Below are 20,101 nucleotides of genomic sequence, written 5' to 3'. Positions count from 1 at the left end.
GTTACTGAGTTGTCAGGATTTATTATGCAGAATGGGAGTGACCTATGTATGATAATCACGAAACTGAGATTGTAGGATCTTAGAATTTTCTTCCTAGATATGCACTAGCATAATGCTAACTTGAACCTCATGTGTGTAGCTAGGAACTGCACTGAACTTTCCCAGGGGCACAATAGAGGAAGATGAGAGCTTCAAGTAAGTCATGTCCGTACAAGCGTATTAGACTGTGCTTCCTCCAGTTCCTCCTGCTGTAGCACAGACAGCTCTTCTTGCCGACTTGTTTATAGACAGGCAGATGTGGTCAGACAGAATGTGGGTCTTAGTTATTTTGATGGTCTTGAAGTTGATTGAAAAAGGAATAAGACTGAGTAAGATGAAGTTTCCACTGGTTTTATGTCTTCTAATTTTAATGGGGTTTTGTTGTTGGTTTTGTTTTGATTTTTTTTTTTAAAGGTATTGTCTCTCCGGTATTGTCTCTCCGGTATTGGTAGCTTCCCTGTCAAGTGCTTTATTTTTAAATCACATCTGATTTAAATCATCTGATTTTTACCTTGCAACCTACCTACCAAATGCCAATAAATAGTACTGTTATTTAGAACTTTTATCTTATATTTGTGCCAAAATAGTTTCTAAACCTTTTTGTGAATTTCTGTAATTTACTTAAGATGAATTATTTAGCATGTATCTATTAATTTATTCTTATGATAAACTAAGTTGTTTTAAAATTAAGCAGGATGTAAAAAGGCCTAGGAATCTTAGAGGGAGCAGGTTAAGTAGGGTGTTGATAAATTGTTAGGTGAGAGAAAACCTGAGATTTTTGCCGGAAAAACTTCAATGCTCAGCTTTTATTCACAAGTCTGTCTGAGTGTTGAGCAAGTATGCAGCATTTCTGTCAGTTCATAGTTTATCCTGCTGTGACTAAGAAGACTTTATGATGAATTAAAATCAAGGCAGAAATGGTTTTAAGTGCCAGTAAGTAAACGTGCATCAAGGGGGCTGGAGAGATGGCCAGAGGGTAAAAGCACGGGCTGCTCTTCCAGAGGGCTCTGGTTCCATTCTCTGTATCCAGACGGTGATTCACAACTGTTGGTACCTTCAGTTCCAGGGCATCTGATCCCTTCAGGCACCAGGCATACATGTAGTTCACATGCATGCATGTAGGTATTCACAGACATATATGTCAGAAAAGAAAATTGTGGAAAGGGGGGGGGGGATTTTTAAAGAAACACTTCAAGGTAATTGCTAATTAGGCCACTAGAGGGTGTGTGCTATCTGCCAAAATCTACTCTAGTCGCTAATGGTGCCTGCATCCGTAACAGTTGTGTTGCAGGAGGTATTGAGGATTGCTGACCTTCTGTAAGTAGCTGGCCTCTGCCTCCTTGCTAAAACAGCTACTAAGAGTCTACATCGTGGCCGGGCGTGGTGGCGCACACCTTTGATCCTAGCACTCGGGAGGCAGAGACAGGCAGATTTCTTAGTTCGAGGCCAGCCTGGTCTACAGAGTGAGTTCCAAGACAGCCAGAGATACACAGAGAAGCCCTGTCTTGAAACCCCCGCCCACCGAAAAAAAATAAAATAAAGAGTCTACATTATGGAATGGAGTTAAATCACACAAAGTGGGTCAAGGGATAGCCCACCATGTGTCTTGTTTTTTGCTAAAGTTGATGAAGGAGCTTTGTCAAATGCATGTTGTTTGCTCTGTGACAGGAGCTCTGAGGGGGAAGTCTAATTATGACAAGATAGACGATGCTTCATAGAGTGACAATAAACGGGCAACCACCCCCCAGTTGCTGGGGTGGAACTTAATACTTCCAAGTATGCAAGGGAGCCTCAGAAAACAAATAAGAGGTACTAGGCTGATGTCTGTGTGAAACTTTACAATGTAGCTTTATGTAAAAATAGGGCCTGTGGGGCCTGGTAGTACACACCTTTAATCCTAACACATTATGGAGAGGTAGAAACATGTTGCTCTTGGTGAGTTCTAGGTCAGTGTGGTCTATATAGCTAGCTCCAGGATAACCAGAGACCCTGACTAGAAAAGAGAAGAGAAGAGAAAATGGGTCCTTGTAGATGTAATCTGTCAAGGGTCTTATGAGTAAATCATTCAGAATTTTGGATGAAATCCTAAATCTAGTAACTGGTATGTTGATGGAATAGCAGCTGGTGTGGAGAGGACTGTGAAGGCTGAGGCTGATACTGGAGCATTGCAGACTCAAGGAAGGGTGGGCCTGGAACTATCTGGAGCTGGAAGAAGCAGGAAAGACACCCCACTACCTCACTCACACACACAGACCCAGTTCTCTAGAGAGCAGAGAAAGTGATTGCTATGGTTCTGAGTCACCGATTTGTGTCAGACTGTAAGTGCCGTGAAGTGAGAGTAATGATCTGGGAACAGGGGAGGGATATAGCTGTTTTGGAAAACAAGAAGTCCTCACTAGGAAAAGATCCTAGACAAGATGAAGCTTGTATGATCTGACCAGACCAGACCAGACCAGACCTGAGGAAGCTAGACAGAGAGCCCCCAACGAGTACTGGAATCGTTTGGTCAAGGAAAAAGGACAGTGGAAAGTGAGGTTTTCAGGACTGTCTCCATTATGTCTCCAAATGACACTGTCAGTTGGCTGAATGAGAAATGGGCTGTTGATGGATAGTGGTGGTCCATGCCTTTAATTATAGTACTTGAGAGGCAGAGGTGAGCAGATCTCTTGACTTTGAGGCCAGCCTAGTCTACAGTGTGAGTTCCAGAATAGCCAGGGCTACACAGAGAAACTCTATCAAAAAAAAACTAAAAGAAAAAAATAAAGAATAAGAAAAGAAATAAAGATAGGCAGCTGGTTTGTTTATTGGGGGAGCTGGTTAAGTCTCTGGGAATAAGAAGGACATCCCCAGAACCTAAGCCTGCTGTCTGTGGCCCAGTACCAGGTCCTTAGCTTTCTTCTCCAGAAGGGAATCTGTGAGAGCATTAAGTACAAGATTGGAGTTGTCTGTTGCAAGCTAGCTCATAGATGCAGCTAAGCTCACAAATGCTCAAGTCTACTAAAGTTTGTATGTAGATATATCTGTTCCTCACCCTTGTTTTTACTCAGGTGTAAGCAAGATGTGAAAGGAATTGAAATATGTGTAGCTAATTTATGTTATTTTTTAAATAATGACATAGCTTCTGTTGGAGAGACAATGCAAGTTTGGGGAACTGTAGATTTTGCTTTACCTACAGCATGACCAGAGTTGTTTCATTATTTTGAAGTATTAATATTAGATTATGTTATCAAGCATATCAGTTCTCACAACCTAGTACAGACTGTACTATCTTAGCTAACACTTAGGATAGACTATACCTGTTATAATTTAATTTAATTTTTTTATTTTTAGTTATGTGCATTTGGGATGGCATATGCACATAAATACAGGTGCTTTCAGAGGCCAGAGGAAGGTGTTGGAGGCCCTGGAGCCTGAGTTACAGGCAGTTGTAAAGTGCCCAGTGTGGGTGCTGGGAACTGACCTCAGTTCCACTGCAAGAGCAGTGTATTCTCTTAACTGCTGAGTTGACTTTGCCATCTCACAGATTGTGTTTTAAATAGGTAATATTTTAGAGTTTAGTCAACTTTTAATCACCTCATACAGTGTGAAGCTTCGGTTCTTCATTCCTTTGACAGTGAAGAATGAGATGATCTTTGCTGTGTTCTCCATTGTAGTGTTTGGTGAATTTCCTTGCTCAGACTACTTACTTGACAGTTTCAATGTCGGTTCCTTCATCCAGACAGTATGTGCTGCAGCAGTAGAACTGGGAGTGTAGACATGAGTTAGAGGGCTTGCCTACTACACACAAAAGCCCTGGCTTTGATCCCCACCACTGTCAAAAACTAAAACTTGCTGCAGTAAGAATAAACTTTATACTTACATGCTTTTAAAGGGCACTGCAAATAGTCCAGGAGTTTTTCATTTTCAGAGATTTAGTGTGGAAGCTGATAAAGACTGTTCAGTGGGTAACGGCACTTGTCCCCAAGCCTGACAATCTGAATTTGATCTGTGCTCACATATCAGAGAGAACTGACTCCTCTCTGAGTATTGTCTTCTGACCCCAAATGTCACCACAGCATGTAGACACTCACTCATATGTAATCAATATTTGCCATTAGAAAGAAAAAATTTAGTTGAGATTTTCCTTGAATCAGAGCTTGTATTCTGCATATGTTCATTTTATACATATGTAATTGCATGCATTCATGGATATAGATAACATATCTATGGTCATAATACACATAGCCATTTCCATGAACCTCTCTAAGGTAATGTGATGTGGAGGAGAAATAAAATCCACATGGAACATTTACTTATTAATATTTGGAACTACTTTACTCCATTGGCTTTAGTTTAGGAGAGTGATCAGAAATGAAAGAAGTTTAAATGAGTCATTGTAATAGTTTTTATTTTTGGACAGCATAACAGTTCCTAGAATTTCTGAAAGGTTGTCTTATGTTCATGATAGGAAAGCTTATTCTGTTATGGAATGGCTGGAAATCTTAAGAAGGTAAATGTGCTCTGTTGTAACTCTATTATAGGCTGGCTTGTTTAAGGAGTTCTGAAGGGGTAGGACAAAAAACAAAACAAAAACAAAAACAAACCATTTTTTGTACTGGGGCTGGTGTTGCATGGGAGAGTGTGTCCTTACCCATGTAGGAGGTGCTGGGTTCCATCCCCAGAACTGCAAATGACACGAAACAACAGCTTCCTTATTTCCTCAGTTTGAGAATAGGCTATTTGCTAGATTTTTTCTGGATGTTAGGATTAAACATTTCATCTTAGGGTTTGGTTTTGTTTTCCAGATGAAGACTAGTTGACTTAATTGAATCTAGAGAGTTAACCAAATAGTTTTAGCTTGAAAAGAAGAATCTTCAGTATAGACCAGAAACGTCCTCTTTCGTGCAGCATACTACTAGGGAGGGATGTTGGGGGACACGGTGGATTTTCTGTCGTCTGAAACAGTTTCCTGCAAGCCAGGCTGGCCTCAAACTCATACATAATAACTTGGAACTGGGGCTGGAGGGATGGCTCAGAGGCTAAGAGCACTGACTGCTCTTACAGAGACCCTGAGTTCAGTTCCTAGCAACCACATGATGGCTCACAACCATCTGTAATGAGATCCAATACCCTCTTCTGGAGTGTCTGAAGACTGACAATGTACATAATTCATATACATAAAATAAATAAATCTTTTTTAAAAACGGCAATGTGGAACTCTTTATCTCTTGTTTTTACCACCATGCTGGGCCTTTTCTTTGCTTATTAATTTTATTTTTACTTATTTTTATTTTTTGTGAGAAGGTCTCACTGTGTAACCCTGGCTGGTCTTTGAACTCACTGTGTAGAACAGGCTGGCATACTGTCTGCCTTCTGAAGGCTGGAATTATGGGCTTGAGCCACCATGACTGGATATCATTGGTTTTAAATATTATCAACATATGAAATTTCTGTCTCAAATTTTTGAATCCATTTTTTTCCCTAAGTATCTGACTTTCTAGTTACCTATAAGAGCGTGGTGTTGAGGGCATCAGAGCTAAAGGGCTCATCCATATCAGACCCTATAAGTAAGCTTTTCCTTCACTGTTACCATGTGAAGAATTAGCACTGCTTCCAGTAAGAAACCACTGCTTGCATGATCACCACAAGGCCATATATTTAGCTCCTGGAGCCTGGGCTTGAGCTTAAGTCTTCTGGCTATAGCTCTATCATTCATTCCTCAAGACTCTCATGACTGCTAGGGCCTTTAGGCAGATGTGATTGCCACAGAACCAAACCAGACAGGGGTGCTGTGGCACCTTCAAAGACAGCAAGCAGAGCAGATGTATGGCAGGGAACAGCTAACTGCTTTGGCATATGGAAGGCTATTCTGTGCTAAGCTTACAGGACTAGATTAGGCAGATGGATTGAGTTTGAGGATAGTGGAGGAGGGCCAGGGTTTCTTTGTAGCTAACCTGACCAGAGAAGGCCTTGCCATTCAGTGGTATTGGATGTGGAGAAAAAGAAGGGACCAGGTTACAGGTGAGGCCAAATATAACCTGACTTCTACCAAAGGGAGAAAGTAAATTTAGAGAGGAAGTGACTGATAGTGAAACCCAAGAAAGATACAAATACAGCGATGCTACTGGTCTAATATAACCAGAGTACTGGTGAATACTGGTACAATATACCAGAACTACAAAGAATGAGAATCTGAACCTGTGGGGTTTGCTGCCAGGGAAGGTCCGCTTAGGGTTGGGGGAACCCAGTGGGAAGGCTGCTGCACTCCTTCCCTCACCCCAGGGTCTGGCTGAATGGAGAGGAAGTTCACCTCAGCCCCCACACAGCCCTCCTCAGGTGGTCAGATTTAGAAATGAAATGTGGCAGTATATTCACCATCCATTCCTGGCATCACACGATTTTCTATACTTAAGATGCTTAAGATAACAGCTATTCATCATTCAGCTGACAGTGCCTATGTCACCAACTGTACTCTTGTCCCTGCAGCCTGGAGTACTCGGATACTTTGAATTCAGCGGTTCACCCCAGCCTCCTGGTTACTTGACCTTCTTCACCTCAGCACTGCATTCTTTAAAGAAAGGTAAAACTAATGTATATTAAGACATTGGCACATTAAGCAGAGATGTACTGATTTTTATAGGTTTTGGCATATAGTATCTTTATGATTATATTTTCTAATTTGCTAGGACCCTTTTCTCAATGTATTTTTAATGAATTAACTCTCTCGTTTAACTTTGATTAATAAAGCATTGTACTGTACCAGATATTCTCTTGCTAGGCATGGTGGTGCATGCCTTTAGTCCTAGCACTTAGGAGACAGAGGCAGGTGGATCTCTGTGGGCTCCAGGCCAGTTTGCTCTACATAGGGAGACCATGCCTAAAAATAAATAAATTAATAAAATAATCAGGTCTATTGTTTATTAGTTGTAGCATATTATTATATAGAGTTTGACCCTCTGGTGCCAAACCATGTTCTGTTTTAAGTTTTGTTTGTGCTGTTGTTATGTTTTATGTGAATTGACAGGTTTTGATCTGACTCATTGCTTACCTAGTCAATAGTTGACTATGCTGTGCTATATAACTCAGGGCCTTTCCTTCACAGGGTGGTTTCCAGAGGTCACAGGTATGCCACGGTACATCATGAGTCTGCATCAGTCTCACTCCACATCTGTGTGCTACTCCCATATCCTCTTCCTCTTTCCATATTGCTTTGTGTTCTCTCAAGATCATGGCCGAGTCTGTCTTGTCAGTTCTGTTGAATACATCCATCGACACACTTGTCTCTGATTCTTCACTCATTCTGGACTAGACAGAGGGCACTTAGCTGTTTTTAGTCTCTGCCCTCCTCTTCCCATGATACTTTACAAATGTTAGTCCTTTCTAGAAGGCAGAAGAGCCCTGAGCCTGTTAGACTCTTATTCATCCCTCAGGGTCCAGCTCAAATACCAGTGTCCAATGAGCCCCTTCCTGAACCTAAACTGTTCCTTGTTGTTTCTCCCTAGTAATTATCACAACTTCATGGATACCTTTATGAGTGTAATTATAAAATAATTTGTTGAATGTCTTTTTAAACTTAAGTTTCTAGGGGTGGGAGCATGAGTTTTTTTTCCTAGTGGCTGGGTATTTGCCAAGTGAGTGATCTCTTTAAATGCTTTTACACATTATCCCAATAGATCAACCATCTATTTTTTTTTTTAAACTGGGTGTTAGATTACTTCAGGCTTAAAAACTTACAATAGTACATCATTATTATATCAAACAATTATATGACTAACCACTTTACTGTGTATTGTTTTGGGGTTTTATGCACAGAGAATTGACTCTGGGAGATACTAAGGGGGAAAGTGACCTGTTGTGTAAGTGTGTCCTGTCTACTTGAAAGACTGAGCTGCTGAGCTGCAAGTGATTGACAGGGCTTAGTAAATCCCCACACTAGGGATTGGACCCTCTCCTCTGACTTACGCCCTTTCACTGAGCTACATCCCCAACCTTCTTCACTGATTTTATTTTGAGACAAGGTCTCACTAAGTTGTCCAGGCTGGCTTTGAACTTGCAGTTGGTCTACTTTGGCCTGCCACGGAGGCGAGATGGCAGAGCTGTATCATTAGATTTAGCTCCAAGTTTGAATTCTAAAAATAAAATACAACTTAAATAAGTTTAGAAGCACACATTTAAAGCTCTTCATGAAAGAACATAAATAAAGTTGTATTTGAAAGGGTATTCAGTAATCCCTAAAATGAAGGCAGCATTTAAATTCTTCAGCTGAAGGGCTATTTTGGGATCATGAAAGATTGTTTTTTGTTTTGATTGCTTATATTCTGTTATGCCACATTAGTAAGAAATGAGTCATTTATCTTCAACTGCTTTTTCATTTGCAGTTTTTCATATGGAAAAGCCTTTCCAGATACAAGATGGCAGCCTTCCTTCCCTCCCTTTCCTTCCTTCAAGCTAGATGAGAACAAAACAGGGATAAATGACATGGGGGGGAGGGTGGCATTTACAGTCTGAGCTACTCAGGGAGCTGAGGCAGGGGGACTCATTTGAGACTAGTCCTAGAAAACAGCAAGACTCGCATTCCAGTACAAAAATGATAAAACAGAAACTGGGAGAAAGGTATAGCTGGTAGAGCCTCCCCTCTAGGATGCTCAGGGCCCTGGGTTCTTTCTCCGTATCACAGAAGCAAACCACACAAAGCCAGATACCTCAGAAGTGCAAGATGAACATGCTTGGTAATTCCCCTGCACCCTGCACCCCGCACCCTGCCATCTCTGATGACATGTGTGGTTGGACTTACCTTTTCTCTGTCCTCCTACAGTGCTTCTAGCCAGGTCTTAGAATCCTGCTGCATATAGTGTTAGGAGCTGAGATTCACACTTGCTCATCCTAAGTGACTAAGTTCCCACTTACACTTAATGAACTGTTTTCTTAAGAAGAAGACACGTTTGGAGTTATTTTTAACTTAATCTGTATACCCTGAAGGAGAACCTGAGATGAGTCTTACCCTGAACATCTGGATTTGCCACCCTCTCCTTTTCTCTCGCTGACTCTAGGAGTTATTGTCCTTATTGTTAATAATAGGTCACATAAGAGAAATGTGTGCATGCTTTTTTTAAAATTAATTTATTTTTTATATATGTGAGTACACTGTCACTGTCTTCAGACACACCAGAAGAGGGCATCGGATCCCATTACAGATGGTTGTGAGCCACCGTGTGGTTGCTAGGAATTGAACTCAGGACCTCTGGAAGAGCAGTCAGTGCTCTTAACTGCTGATCCATCTCTCTAGCTCAAGGTGATCATTTTTATAGACATAAATATGATGAATATATGGCTTTCTAAGCTGTTACTACTTGGTAAAGTGTAGATAGATTCTACTTCCTCTAGTTCTTGTGAAGTGTTTTTATATACATCCATGCCTTTGGGTGGATTAGGGTTGGAATTATGTTACATGTGGGAATGGGTTGGAGGTCAGTTCATAGGCTCATACGTACCTTCCCTTTCTCACTCACAGCACGGTTATTCATTTAGTTACAGCTTCCTTTGGTTCTTCAGTGTAGGTCTTAGTGGGTTCTCATAATGCTTGGTCAGTTCCAAGTATTTAACTGTGGGCCTGTGCCTGGTGCTTCTAGGACCTAAAGAAAACCAGCCTTATCCAGACAGCAGAGTCTTGTTCTTAGAGCCATTCAGTGTCAGCAGTCTTTATTATTCTTTTGCTTAAAGCTGGTGGGGGTGCGCACCTTTAACCCGTGCACTCAGGAGGCAGAGGCAGGCCAGATCTCTGTGAGTTTGAGCCAGCCTGATCTATAGCATGAGTTCCAGGACAACCAGGGCTACACAGAGAAACCCTGTCTCAAAAAACCAAAGGGAGGAAAAAAGAAACATAATAGTTGGTGATGGTGGCTCATGATTATAATCCTATAATTCTAGAGGTGGAGGCAGGAGGTTTCCTGTGAATTAAGACCAGCTTAGATTTCAGAAGGAGACCTTGTCTTTAAAAAGAAAAAGATGAAAATTTAGTAGTGGGCTTAGTGGCTTGCATGTATTTTCTTTTTTTCATCTTAAAGGAGCTTTGTCCTAGTAGCCTTTGAAGGACACTTCAGCTCTAACATGCCAAGATCCTTCTACAGTAATTATAGGCCTGTGAAGCAAGAGTGCTTCTCATGTCTTTAAAGGGTTGTCTTGAGGGAAAGAAATACCTCCCGTGGATGACTTGATTAGCACATAGTACAGCCTGAAATAGGTGGAAGAGGGCTTGTAAGCCCATGTTCAGACTAGCCACCTTCTCAGAGGGTGGAAAGGCAGGAGTTTAAAGGGAACTGTTTGAGCACTTCACACTGCTTTGGGATCTGATGCACAGGACTGCTGCTGTGAGAGTGTGTATTTTCCTGTCCTGGAGATGCATGACAGCAGCTATTTAGCTTTGTAGTGTATGTTCTCATAAAATAATATATCTGGGACTGCATCTTGCTTTTCCTCTTTTTCCAGCTCACAAGAGAGAGAATTCTCTGTGTTTACTTTAGTGGTGTCTTGATAAACACTGACATGTGTTTGTGGTCTCCAAATGCCAGATTTCTTTCTACACAATTGTTTTAGTCTTTATGTGAAGAAACATAAAAATATATAAACCTCAAAGTTAACATTTCTAGGGGAACATACAAATATTGCGGTAGTTTATACATAGTGAACATTTCTGCAATGTGTCCTTTTTTGCTGGGGGATGGTATTTTGAGGCAGGGTTCTCTGTGTAGCCTCGCTGGCCTAGAACTCACTCTGTAGACCAGGCTGGCCTCAATCTCAGAGATCCACTTGCCTCTGCCTCCTGAGTGCTGAGATTAAAGGTGTGTGCCACTACCTACCACTTGCCTACTCTGTTCTCTCTCTCTCTCTCTCTCTCTCTCTCTCTCTCTCTCTCTCTCTCTCTCTCTCTCTCTCTTTCTTTTTAAAGGTTTTTCATTTGATAGGCATGTCTAACATTGGAGTATGAAGTTGTCATCATAAGTGCACTGGGGAGGGAGTCCCCAACTACAGTGGGACAGTTGTTATCCTCTTTTAGCATAATCTTATTTTCCTTTTTTCAATTTATCTAAAACCCTGAAGAAGAAAAAGAGAGAAAACCAGAAGTTAATGAGAATAAAATAAGGGCTATTTCCAGGCCACACTGGTTTGCCTAGTGAAAGGTCACAGTTAGCCAATGTAAAGAAGTTTAAAAAAAAAAAAATGCCCAGAAGAGAAATTTCCCTAGAGGTAAATCATGTTTGAATCATGCCGATCAAATACATGTAGCTTAATCTGCTGATATTTAATTATGGAGTAGACCAGGACATACTCATCACTAGGTGTCTGCATCATTTTCTCTTGACCCAGTGTTCCTCTTTGTTCAGACCCTGAGAGATTAGCTCATACAGAACTCTCCTGGAGGTCTAAGAGGCCTGCCTTGTTCAGCCCTGGCTTGTTTGTTCTCTGGGGATCCTTGGGTACAGCACTCCCAGAACACCAGGTGCTATAGGTGTCTGAGGCAATTACATCGTATCGGCTCAGTTTCTAGTTAGAATGTATGTATCTTTCTGAAGAAGTGGGGAGGAAATGTCATCTTTGGTGGTAATTTTCACAGTGTTAGAGGAATGAGGAAGTTTAGGAGATACTGTCTTGTAGCAGGCCTGGAGCTTGGAGATCCACTTGCCTCTGCCTCCCAAGTGCTGGGATTAAAGGCCTGAGCTGCCATGCCTGGTCTTCTATTCTGTTTTCTAATGAATGTAGCTATTCTTACTCTTCCTTTAGCATTTGAAAGGTTAACAAGGCCAAAACAATGGGAATGGGTGGGTAGGGAAGTGGGGAGGGGGGTACGGGGGACTTTTGGGATAGCATTGGAAATGTAATTGAGGAAAATATGTAATAAAAAATATTAAAAATTAAAAAAAAAGAAAGGTTAACATTTTACCTTATTGATGTAGTTCATGGCTCAGAAGATGTATGTTCTCTTTAATATAAAACTGGTTTTGATATTTCATACTGACTTTAAGGGAAATGGTACTAAAAAACAGACTGAGGTGAGAGTGTTCAGAAACCCCCTAACAGAATCCTGATGCGAGCATGAGAGTCCAGATTGACCTGGAGGGAAGCCACAGGGAATTTCACCTCCTTCATTCTCCTTGCATCCTTAGAGAGCAAAAGTGGTGGGTAAGCTGGGCAGTGGTGGCGCACGCCTTTCATCCCAGCACTTGGGAGGCAGAGGCAGGCTGATTTCTGAGTTCCAGGACAGCCAGGGCTACACAGAGAAACCCTGTCTCAGGGGAAAAAAAAGGTGGTGGGTCTTGACAAATGTGTGTGCAAAGAACAGGAAAAGTGACCAAAGCTGTCCCTAGGGTACATGGGAATTAGGGTGATGTAGTCTGTTAGTGGCAAAGAGCCCCAACCTTCTAACAAATGACCAGAAGGTGAGATTGAGAACTCAAAGCAAGGTGGCTGACCACTGAAAGCCCATCAGACTTTGCGGATACCAGTGCCTTTTGTTGCTCCCCTCATGCAGTGTTCATGGAACATGTCCTATCTTATAGTGTGCCTAAGAGTGGCTCAGTGAGCTCTAAGGACACAGGGTCCGTGCCTCAGCTCTTACAACAGGACAGTTGTCTGAGTGTTTTCCTGTCCCCTCCTGGAGAGAGTAAATGGCCACAGTTTAGGCTTTGGTCACCTTTATCTGATTAGCTATTGGCACATGCAGCTGTTTCCTTGCCCAGATGTTCTTTTAAGAGCTTGTCACATTTATAGTCATTTTTGTTACCATTTGCTGCTTTGTGGTTACTGGGAATCTAAAGCTGGCTAAGGAAAAGGCTAATAAATAGACTGTATGAGACCTATAAGAATTAATTGAGAGGCCTGAAGAGATGATTCAGTATTTTAAGTGAGCATACTGCTCTTGCAGGCAATCTAGGATCATATCTCAGTATCCATGGTAGGGACTCACAGCTACTTATAACTGCAGCTCTTGGTGCATGTACCTACATACATATAGAAACACACAGATTTTTCTAATCTTTTTTCTTTTAAAGATTTATTTATGTATTTATATGAATATTATGTGCATGTATACCTGAATGCTAGTAGAGGGCATCAGATCCCGTTATAGATGGTTGTAAGCCACCATGTAGTTGCTGAGAACTGAATTCAGGATCTGAGTTCTGATTGTGCTCTTAACCATTGAGCCATCGTTCCAGCTCCCCTTTTTTCTGATCTTAAAAAAGTAATAGAATGTGACTTTTCTCATGTTAGATTTATCTGGGGTGTGGGGTTCAAGACAGGGTTTCTCTGTGTAACCCTGACTCTCCTGGAACTAGGTCTGTAAACCAGGCTGGCCTAAACTCAGACCTGCTTGCCTCTGCCTACATTAAAAGCATGCACTACCACACCTGGCTCTTGGTAGATTTTTCTTGGAGGGGGAAAGGGAGGAGAGAATATGAACCTTAATTTATTTTCAATTCTTTAACATATTCGAAGTTGTTTTGTTTTGTATTTTTCCTTTAGACACTCTCATGGAGCCTAGGTTAACCTCAAACTCCCATCATAGCTGAAGATGACCATGAACTCCTGATCATTGTACCTCCTATTACATCTGGCTTTCATAATTCTTAATTAAAAATATTGGAGCCTCATTACTTTTAGAACAAAAGGATCCATTTTATAAGTGACAAAGAGGACATGTGTAAGATGTGCCAGTGCCTGCTTTAACTTGGTGCACTCACATTATTTTTGAACTGTAAACTGTAATCCAAATATTAATTATTGCACAAGATCGCAAACTTGATGTACTTCTTTCTGGAAAATTTCCACCATGTTCACAAGTTTCAGAGTTGCAGTGTGTTAGGCTGTGCTTTGTGCAGACAACCTGCTTCATTCATGCTGATGCAGTTAAATTGCTGTTGAGTGGCCCCATTCAGCCTCCAAGCAGGCTGTCACTTTTTATTCTTCTGCTGCAGCATATCATGCTGAGACGCCCTTTCCTGTGCAGCGTCACGTAGGCTCTGGAAGCTTCAACTGTAGCTTAGGTGCTGCCTTTTTTTTTTTTTTTCCTGATATTTTTATCATCTGAACTTAATGTGTCAAACCATTTAAAAGAGAGTGGCTCATTGGTAAGAGTATCTGCTAGCATGTGGAAGGCCCAGGGTCCATCCATAGGACTGTAACACACATCTCTCCCTGCTTTTTCCCCTCTCATCAGCCTCTTCTGTAGGAACCTGGTGCCTTCTGTGGAGACTGACAGTTGGGGAGAAGGTCTGAATGCTGGGTATACTCTTTGGTGGCTTCCAGCCATTCTTCGTTCAAGGTCTCAGCAGATAGAACCAGGAAACACATGCATTTATACCCATATGTGAAAGCATCCATGTATTATCTTAAAGATTTATTTATTTATTTTATGTATGTGAGTACACTGTAGCTGACTTTAGATACATCAGAAGGGGGCATCAGATCCCATTACAGATGGTTGTGAGCCACCATGTAGTTGCTGGGAATTGAACTCAGGACCTCTGGAAGAATAGTCAGTGTTCTTAACCACTGAGCCATCTCTTCAGCCCCACATCTGTACTTTTATATCCTATACATAGGTGAAAATGAAAAACTAGCTTATACAGTTATCTCTGATTCCAGGCTGACACAATAGTATTCATTTTAGCCTTCTTCTCCTACAGTGTAACTTCTTACCCCAGTAGTAAAAATCCTGGTTCCCATGTTGGCAATATACATGGGTAAAAAGATGGGTTAGTAGTTCAGGACTGCCAGTTATATAGCCTCGTTGGAAGCATTTTTAATGAGATTCATGGACTTATCCCAGTTCTCTTGACCCTTCCTTAGTTTTACAGTTCTGCAGTTACCGGGGTTGATTGTCTCCCTACCCTCACTGTGGTACACTGACTTGTAGTTGGATTTTTTGCTAGTGATTGCTTTCTATAGTATCTTCCCCACCATTTTCCTTGCATGACTGTGGCTCTGAGTCAGATGCCCAGGTACATGCAGGCCTCCCCACAAACCACTCTTTTGCTTTCTAGTTTATTCTTCCTGTGTTTGATTGTTTACCTAGAGAGGCATTCCCACTGTTCCAGTTAGCTGCTCCTACCTGATGGTTAAGACGGGCAGTGCTGGAAGGTGGGACTTGGGATTGAAGAAAAAGTTTTTCATTTTTGAGACAGGTTCTTATTATGAAACAGCTTAAGCTGACCTGGACTCACTCTGTAGACCAGGCTGGCCTCAGACTCACAGACACCTGTCTGTCTCTGCCTATAAGTGCTAGGATTAAAGGTGTGTGCACCACAGTGCCAGGCTTTGAAGGTGATACCTTTATGTGTTGAATTTGTTCAGATTTGTATATTGGCTACTTGGTAAGCTGAAATTTAACTGATCTTATTTAACATCTGCAGTAAGGAAGGAGAGTGGGAAAGGACGAAGTGTTCCCTACACTATCTTCTACATCCCCCTTCAACACTGAACTTTATTTTATAATTGTTCAAACTCTATAGTATGCATGGTCCCTGAAAAATAAGGAGGACTGAGCAGGGAAAGCTAACAACCTGGATTCTGTCCCCAGAACTTGTACCAGAGGTTTTCCTTTACTCTCTACAGTCATGCTATGGCAGATGCACACACAGCATACTAACGCCTACTTATGTATTCATCTATCTATCTCTATCTATCTATCTATCTATCTATCTATTTTTAGTGATGAAAGCATCCCATGGGTGACCCTCTTTGTGCCCCAACACCAAACTAACTTTACTCTCCTTTCAGATTCTTCTTGCTCTGTTTGAGGCATGTCTCCATATTTTGTCCAACTCAGTCTTAAGCTCTTCCTAGGCTCAAGCATTCCTCTTCCCCAGTCTTCAGAATATCTGGGACTATATGTGGTGTGCCTCTGCACCCTCTTTCAGGTTCTTTATAGATTTCTACTCCCCTGTGCCCATTAGGAAAGAATACTATTTTCCAAGCATGAGGGATTTTGTTTTAAACCTTAAACAGAAGTTGTACTGTGTTGGAGGTGTTTCTGTTCTTCTCCTTTCTTTTTCTCCTTCTCTGCCTGTCTCCCTCCCTTCCTCCCTCCATTCCCTCCCTCCATTCCCTCCCTCCATTCCCTTCCTCCCTTCCTCCCCCTCTTTTTCTCCCTCCCTCTCTCCTCCCCCTCTCTGTTTGTTAAGACATGGTTTCTCTGTGTAACAGTGCTGGCTGCCCTGAAACTTGCTTTGTAGACCAGACTGGCCTCGAACTCAAAGACATCCACTTGCCTCTGACTCCTGAGTGCTGGAACTAAAGGTGTGCACCACCACGCCTGATGTGCTGTCCCTTCTTTGTTGCTAGCAGGCCACAAACTTCTGTTGTCAAATGTCAAACTTTACGATCTCTGCTTGTGTTATATCAGGGCCCCTGGTGTTCTGCTGGTCATTGATACTCTATATTCCCCATGCCTTACATTTCAGGCTCAGTTTGAAGGTCAAAAGTGGTATTATTTTGCTTTCCTCAGAGTGAGATTGGGTATTTTTTTGATGTAATGATTATCCAGGTCCATTCCCTTTCTGTGGTGTGCACATTTCAATCATTTTTTTTATTGTCAGTTTGTGTGAGTTGTGTGTATATGCTAGCTTCATTCATTTCACATACAGTTAGTGGCATGCGATGCTGCTCTGTTGGTAGAGTGCTTGCTTAACATGTATAAAGCCCTGGGTTTGCTCCCCAGCACCCTATAAACTGCTTGTGGGGATACATTCCTTTAATCGAGTATTGGGAAGGTGGAGGCAGGAGGATCAGAAGTTTAGAGTCATCTTCATTCAACTAGGGTAGCAGCAATAAATAAGAACTTAAATTCCTAAGAGGAATTTGGATAAAGTAAAATGTAAATAAATGAGTAAGACAATATAGGTACTTACAGGTACCATCAAAGTAAGAAGAAAGTCCCACCATCCCCCCAAAACTTCCCTCCCCTGAATACTTGATACTAGGCAGGTAGTGGGGGAAAGTGAGCGCACGATGAGTAAGGCGAAGGAGCTGAATGTGCTCAAAGACAGCAGCTTGTGCCTCCCCAGAGGTAGGCTTGTGTGAGCAAGGAAAACAGGGTGGCAAGGCGGACAGTCAGATAGCTGCAGGTGGATGTCATGTGGCAGTCTCCTCACCCCGGCTGACTGCAAGGGAAGGGTCTAGCTTCTGCAACTGCTCCTTCCAGGGCCAGGCCAGGTTAGCAACAGCCTTGCTCTAGGGCCTAGGTGCATTAGGACTGGATCAATGGGTTTGTGTTGTTGTAAGGCCTGGGCCCTCTCTTTAATAAAGGAAAATTTTCTGTTTCAGATTACCTAGGAACAGTACGATTTGGGGTTATCACAAATAAACATCTTGCGAAACTGGTATCCTTAGTACACTCTGGAAGTGTGTATTTACATAGACATTTCAACACATCACTTGTAAGTATTTTAAAATCACATTTGTATTAGTGCAGTGGTTCTTAACCTTAGTAGGTCACAGACTCAATTAAGAACTGGATGAAATGTATGAGCCTCTCCCTCAGAAAGAACATGTGTACAAATTGAGAATTCCTGTAAGCCCACTCTAGAGCCTAGTCCCGGTTAAGATCCGTGCCTTAGAGGGCTCTTAACTGTGCTGTCTAGAACCTGTTTGCTTAGATTTTAGAGTCTGGAATAGCTTTGCTGGGTTGTTGCCCTTCTTGAGTGAAGCTGCAGCTACTCAGTTGGTGATCTCTCACTCTAGGTGCATGATCTCTGAGATGAGCTTCCACTGGGCAGTATTGTTCATGTGTTCTTGTATGAAGCGCAGGGACATGAGCAGCTTATCCCTGCACTAACGGTGCAGTGTGGAAGTTTTTGTCAAGACACAGTGAGGAGCTGATAGCTTCTCACCTCCGAGGACCTGGTTCTCACTGTCTCCTTTGTCTCCTTCCTTTGCCTTTGTGCTGAGCCTGCTGCCACTCACCCACTCTGAGCATTGAGCTTCACAGCTGTGTTCTTGCTACTTAAATAGTCATTGCTGACAGGGTATTTTTCTGAAGTATTTTATTTTTAATTATATTTATTTCATCTCACACACACCATGGGTCCAAGGACAATTTGTAGGAGTTCATTTTCTTCTACCACGAATGTCGTAGGAATGGAACTCAGGTTGTCAGACTTGGCAGCAGTGCCTTTATCCACTGAGCCCTCTCGATGGTCCTCTGAAGTGTTTTCATTGCTGACAGGATCACTGGTATTTGGTTTCAGTGGAGATTTCTTCATGGGTCTTTCTAGATGCTGTCGAAAACTCAATAGGGATTGCCCTTGCTTGCCAGTCATTTTAGCATCTGCCTAATTCTTAGAGCTCACAGATATTGTGCTTTTCTTCTTGGTATTCATATTCTGTTAAACTGTATTTTTGTATTTTCCAAATAGAAATGTTTTAAACCCCCACTGTCCTCCTCTGAGCATTGCTGCTGGCTGCCTCTCCACAGCCTGCCCACTCTCCTTGTGCCTGTCTCACTTCTCAGTTCCTCTGCTTTGCTAGCTCTCATTTTCTCACACCATCGTTCTAGCTGACGTGTATTTATAGCACAGGACACTGCAGAAGAGTAAGGGGGGGGGGAAGGAGAACTGGGCAGTAGTTCTGGGCAGTGTTTACCAGTGTTTATCAAATGAAGTATCATTGGAAGGTTAGTGTCTTAAAAAGCAGTAGGCACATTCATGTGAAGTCACTTAGGTCTCCATTCTAGTGTTCCCAACGCTTCATTTTGTGAAACTTCCCAAAGTACCACTCTGGAAATTGAAACTTGTGACTTATATCATTGTCTTTCAAAAGTACTTTTATGTTACAAACAACAACAACAACAAAACCCAAAGGGAAAACGCCTCCAAGTGTCTCTTTCCTGCTACACATGATGTGATCTACAGCCTGTGTCAACTCAGGTCACTGCTGAATCCCTGTTCAATGCCAGGAATTTGTCCAGTTACTGGGGTGACCTCAAACAAAGCCTTTATAGCTTCTGCCTAGTGGATGCTTCACTTTGGCCTCTGGGATAGAATTTGACAAGCTAAGATGAAGATATAACATCCTGTAACAATAGACAATAGACCTCTAGATTATTATAAACACCATGTGGTGCTTTGTAACTCTCCTTAGGGTGTTTAGAGGTCATTACAGCCACCTGAAGACAGGGAGAGTGTCTGGATAGTTGAGTCTCTTGGGGGACAAAAGGTGAACCCAGTGATATGAAAGTCACCTCTTGCTCCCATGGTGGCTTTCAGCCCACTTGTTGAGACTGTGTGGAGAGGTGGGCTAAGTGTTGGCTTTATGGCCAGTAGTCATGGCCTCTGGGTGCCTTTTCCTCCCTTACAGTGCAGCTTGACCCGGCCTCTGGAGTGCGGTGCTAGTCTTTCCCTCTGCCTTGTCTAACACACCTCTGCATTATTCTGTTATATTTGTCCTTGGCAGGTCTTTCCCAGGGAAGTCATGAACTTCACAGCTGAGAACATCTATAAATGGGCCTCAGAAAACCAGGAGACCCTCTTCCGATGGCTACAGCCTCATGGAGGCAAGAGTCTGCTGTTGAACAATGAGCTGAAGAAAGGACCAGCACTCTTCCTGTTCATACCTTTTGATCCCCTAGCCGAGAGGCATCCTCTTCTAGATGAGGTAAGAGTCCTAGTGATTCTGAAACCTTCCACATTCAAGGGCACTAATCCATCATCACAAGGAGTCATCAGGAATAGTAGCTGGGGCTCAGTGGCTTTTGCCTGGGACAGGGATTCCCCAGCTTCTCTTGTCTATTCGTTGCTGCGGTCTGGGGTGAATAGCAGAGAAGGGAAATGAACTTGTTTCCCCAGAGACCTAGTAAACAGCACTTCTTCAGATGGCTGCACTGACCTTCCTGTTGAGTGGGTGATGGGAACTCAGGCAAGCTGGTAAAGCCTAGGGACTGCCACTTTTGGGGGACCTCGCTAGGCACAGCTGCACTGATGATGTTTGTCTTTCTCTAAACCTTATAGACAGGTTTCCAGAGACAGCTGCCCTGCCTGGAGTCTTCCCTCCCTCCTGCCCTGCTTTCTGGGATATCCGTTCTCTCTAGGCA

General features: G+C 42.4%; 1 protein-coding gene across 2 annotated transcripts in view; it reads left to right on the top strand.

Moving 5' to 3' along the window:
• Window positions 1-20,101, top strand: part of Txndc11 (thioredoxin domain containing 11) — a 58,848-nt gene that overhangs the window by 22,547 nt on the left and 16,200 nt on the right. For both annotated transcript variants that reach the window (XM_021184568.3, XM_021184570.3), the window contains 3 exons: window positions 6,505-6,598; window positions 17,338-17,450; window positions 19,465-19,665. In XM_021184568.3, coding sequence (XP_021040227.1) covers window positions 6,505-6,598; window positions 17,338-17,450; window positions 19,465-19,665 — 408 coding nt within the window. The remainder of the gene's footprint in view (window positions 1-6,504; window positions 6,599-17,337; window positions 17,451-19,464; window positions 19,666-20,101) is intronic.

Source organism: Mus caroli, unplaced genomic scaffold (genome assembly GCF_978045245.1).
Source record: "Mus caroli unplaced genomic scaffold, Mus_caroli_1 scaffold_17, whole genome shotgun sequence".
NCBI classification, from domain to species: domain Eukaryota; kingdom Metazoa; phylum Chordata; class Mammalia; order Rodentia; family Muridae; genus Mus; species Mus caroli.
Note: the sequence above shows the minus strand (reverse complement) of the source record. Positions and strands in the feature narration are given on the sequence as shown.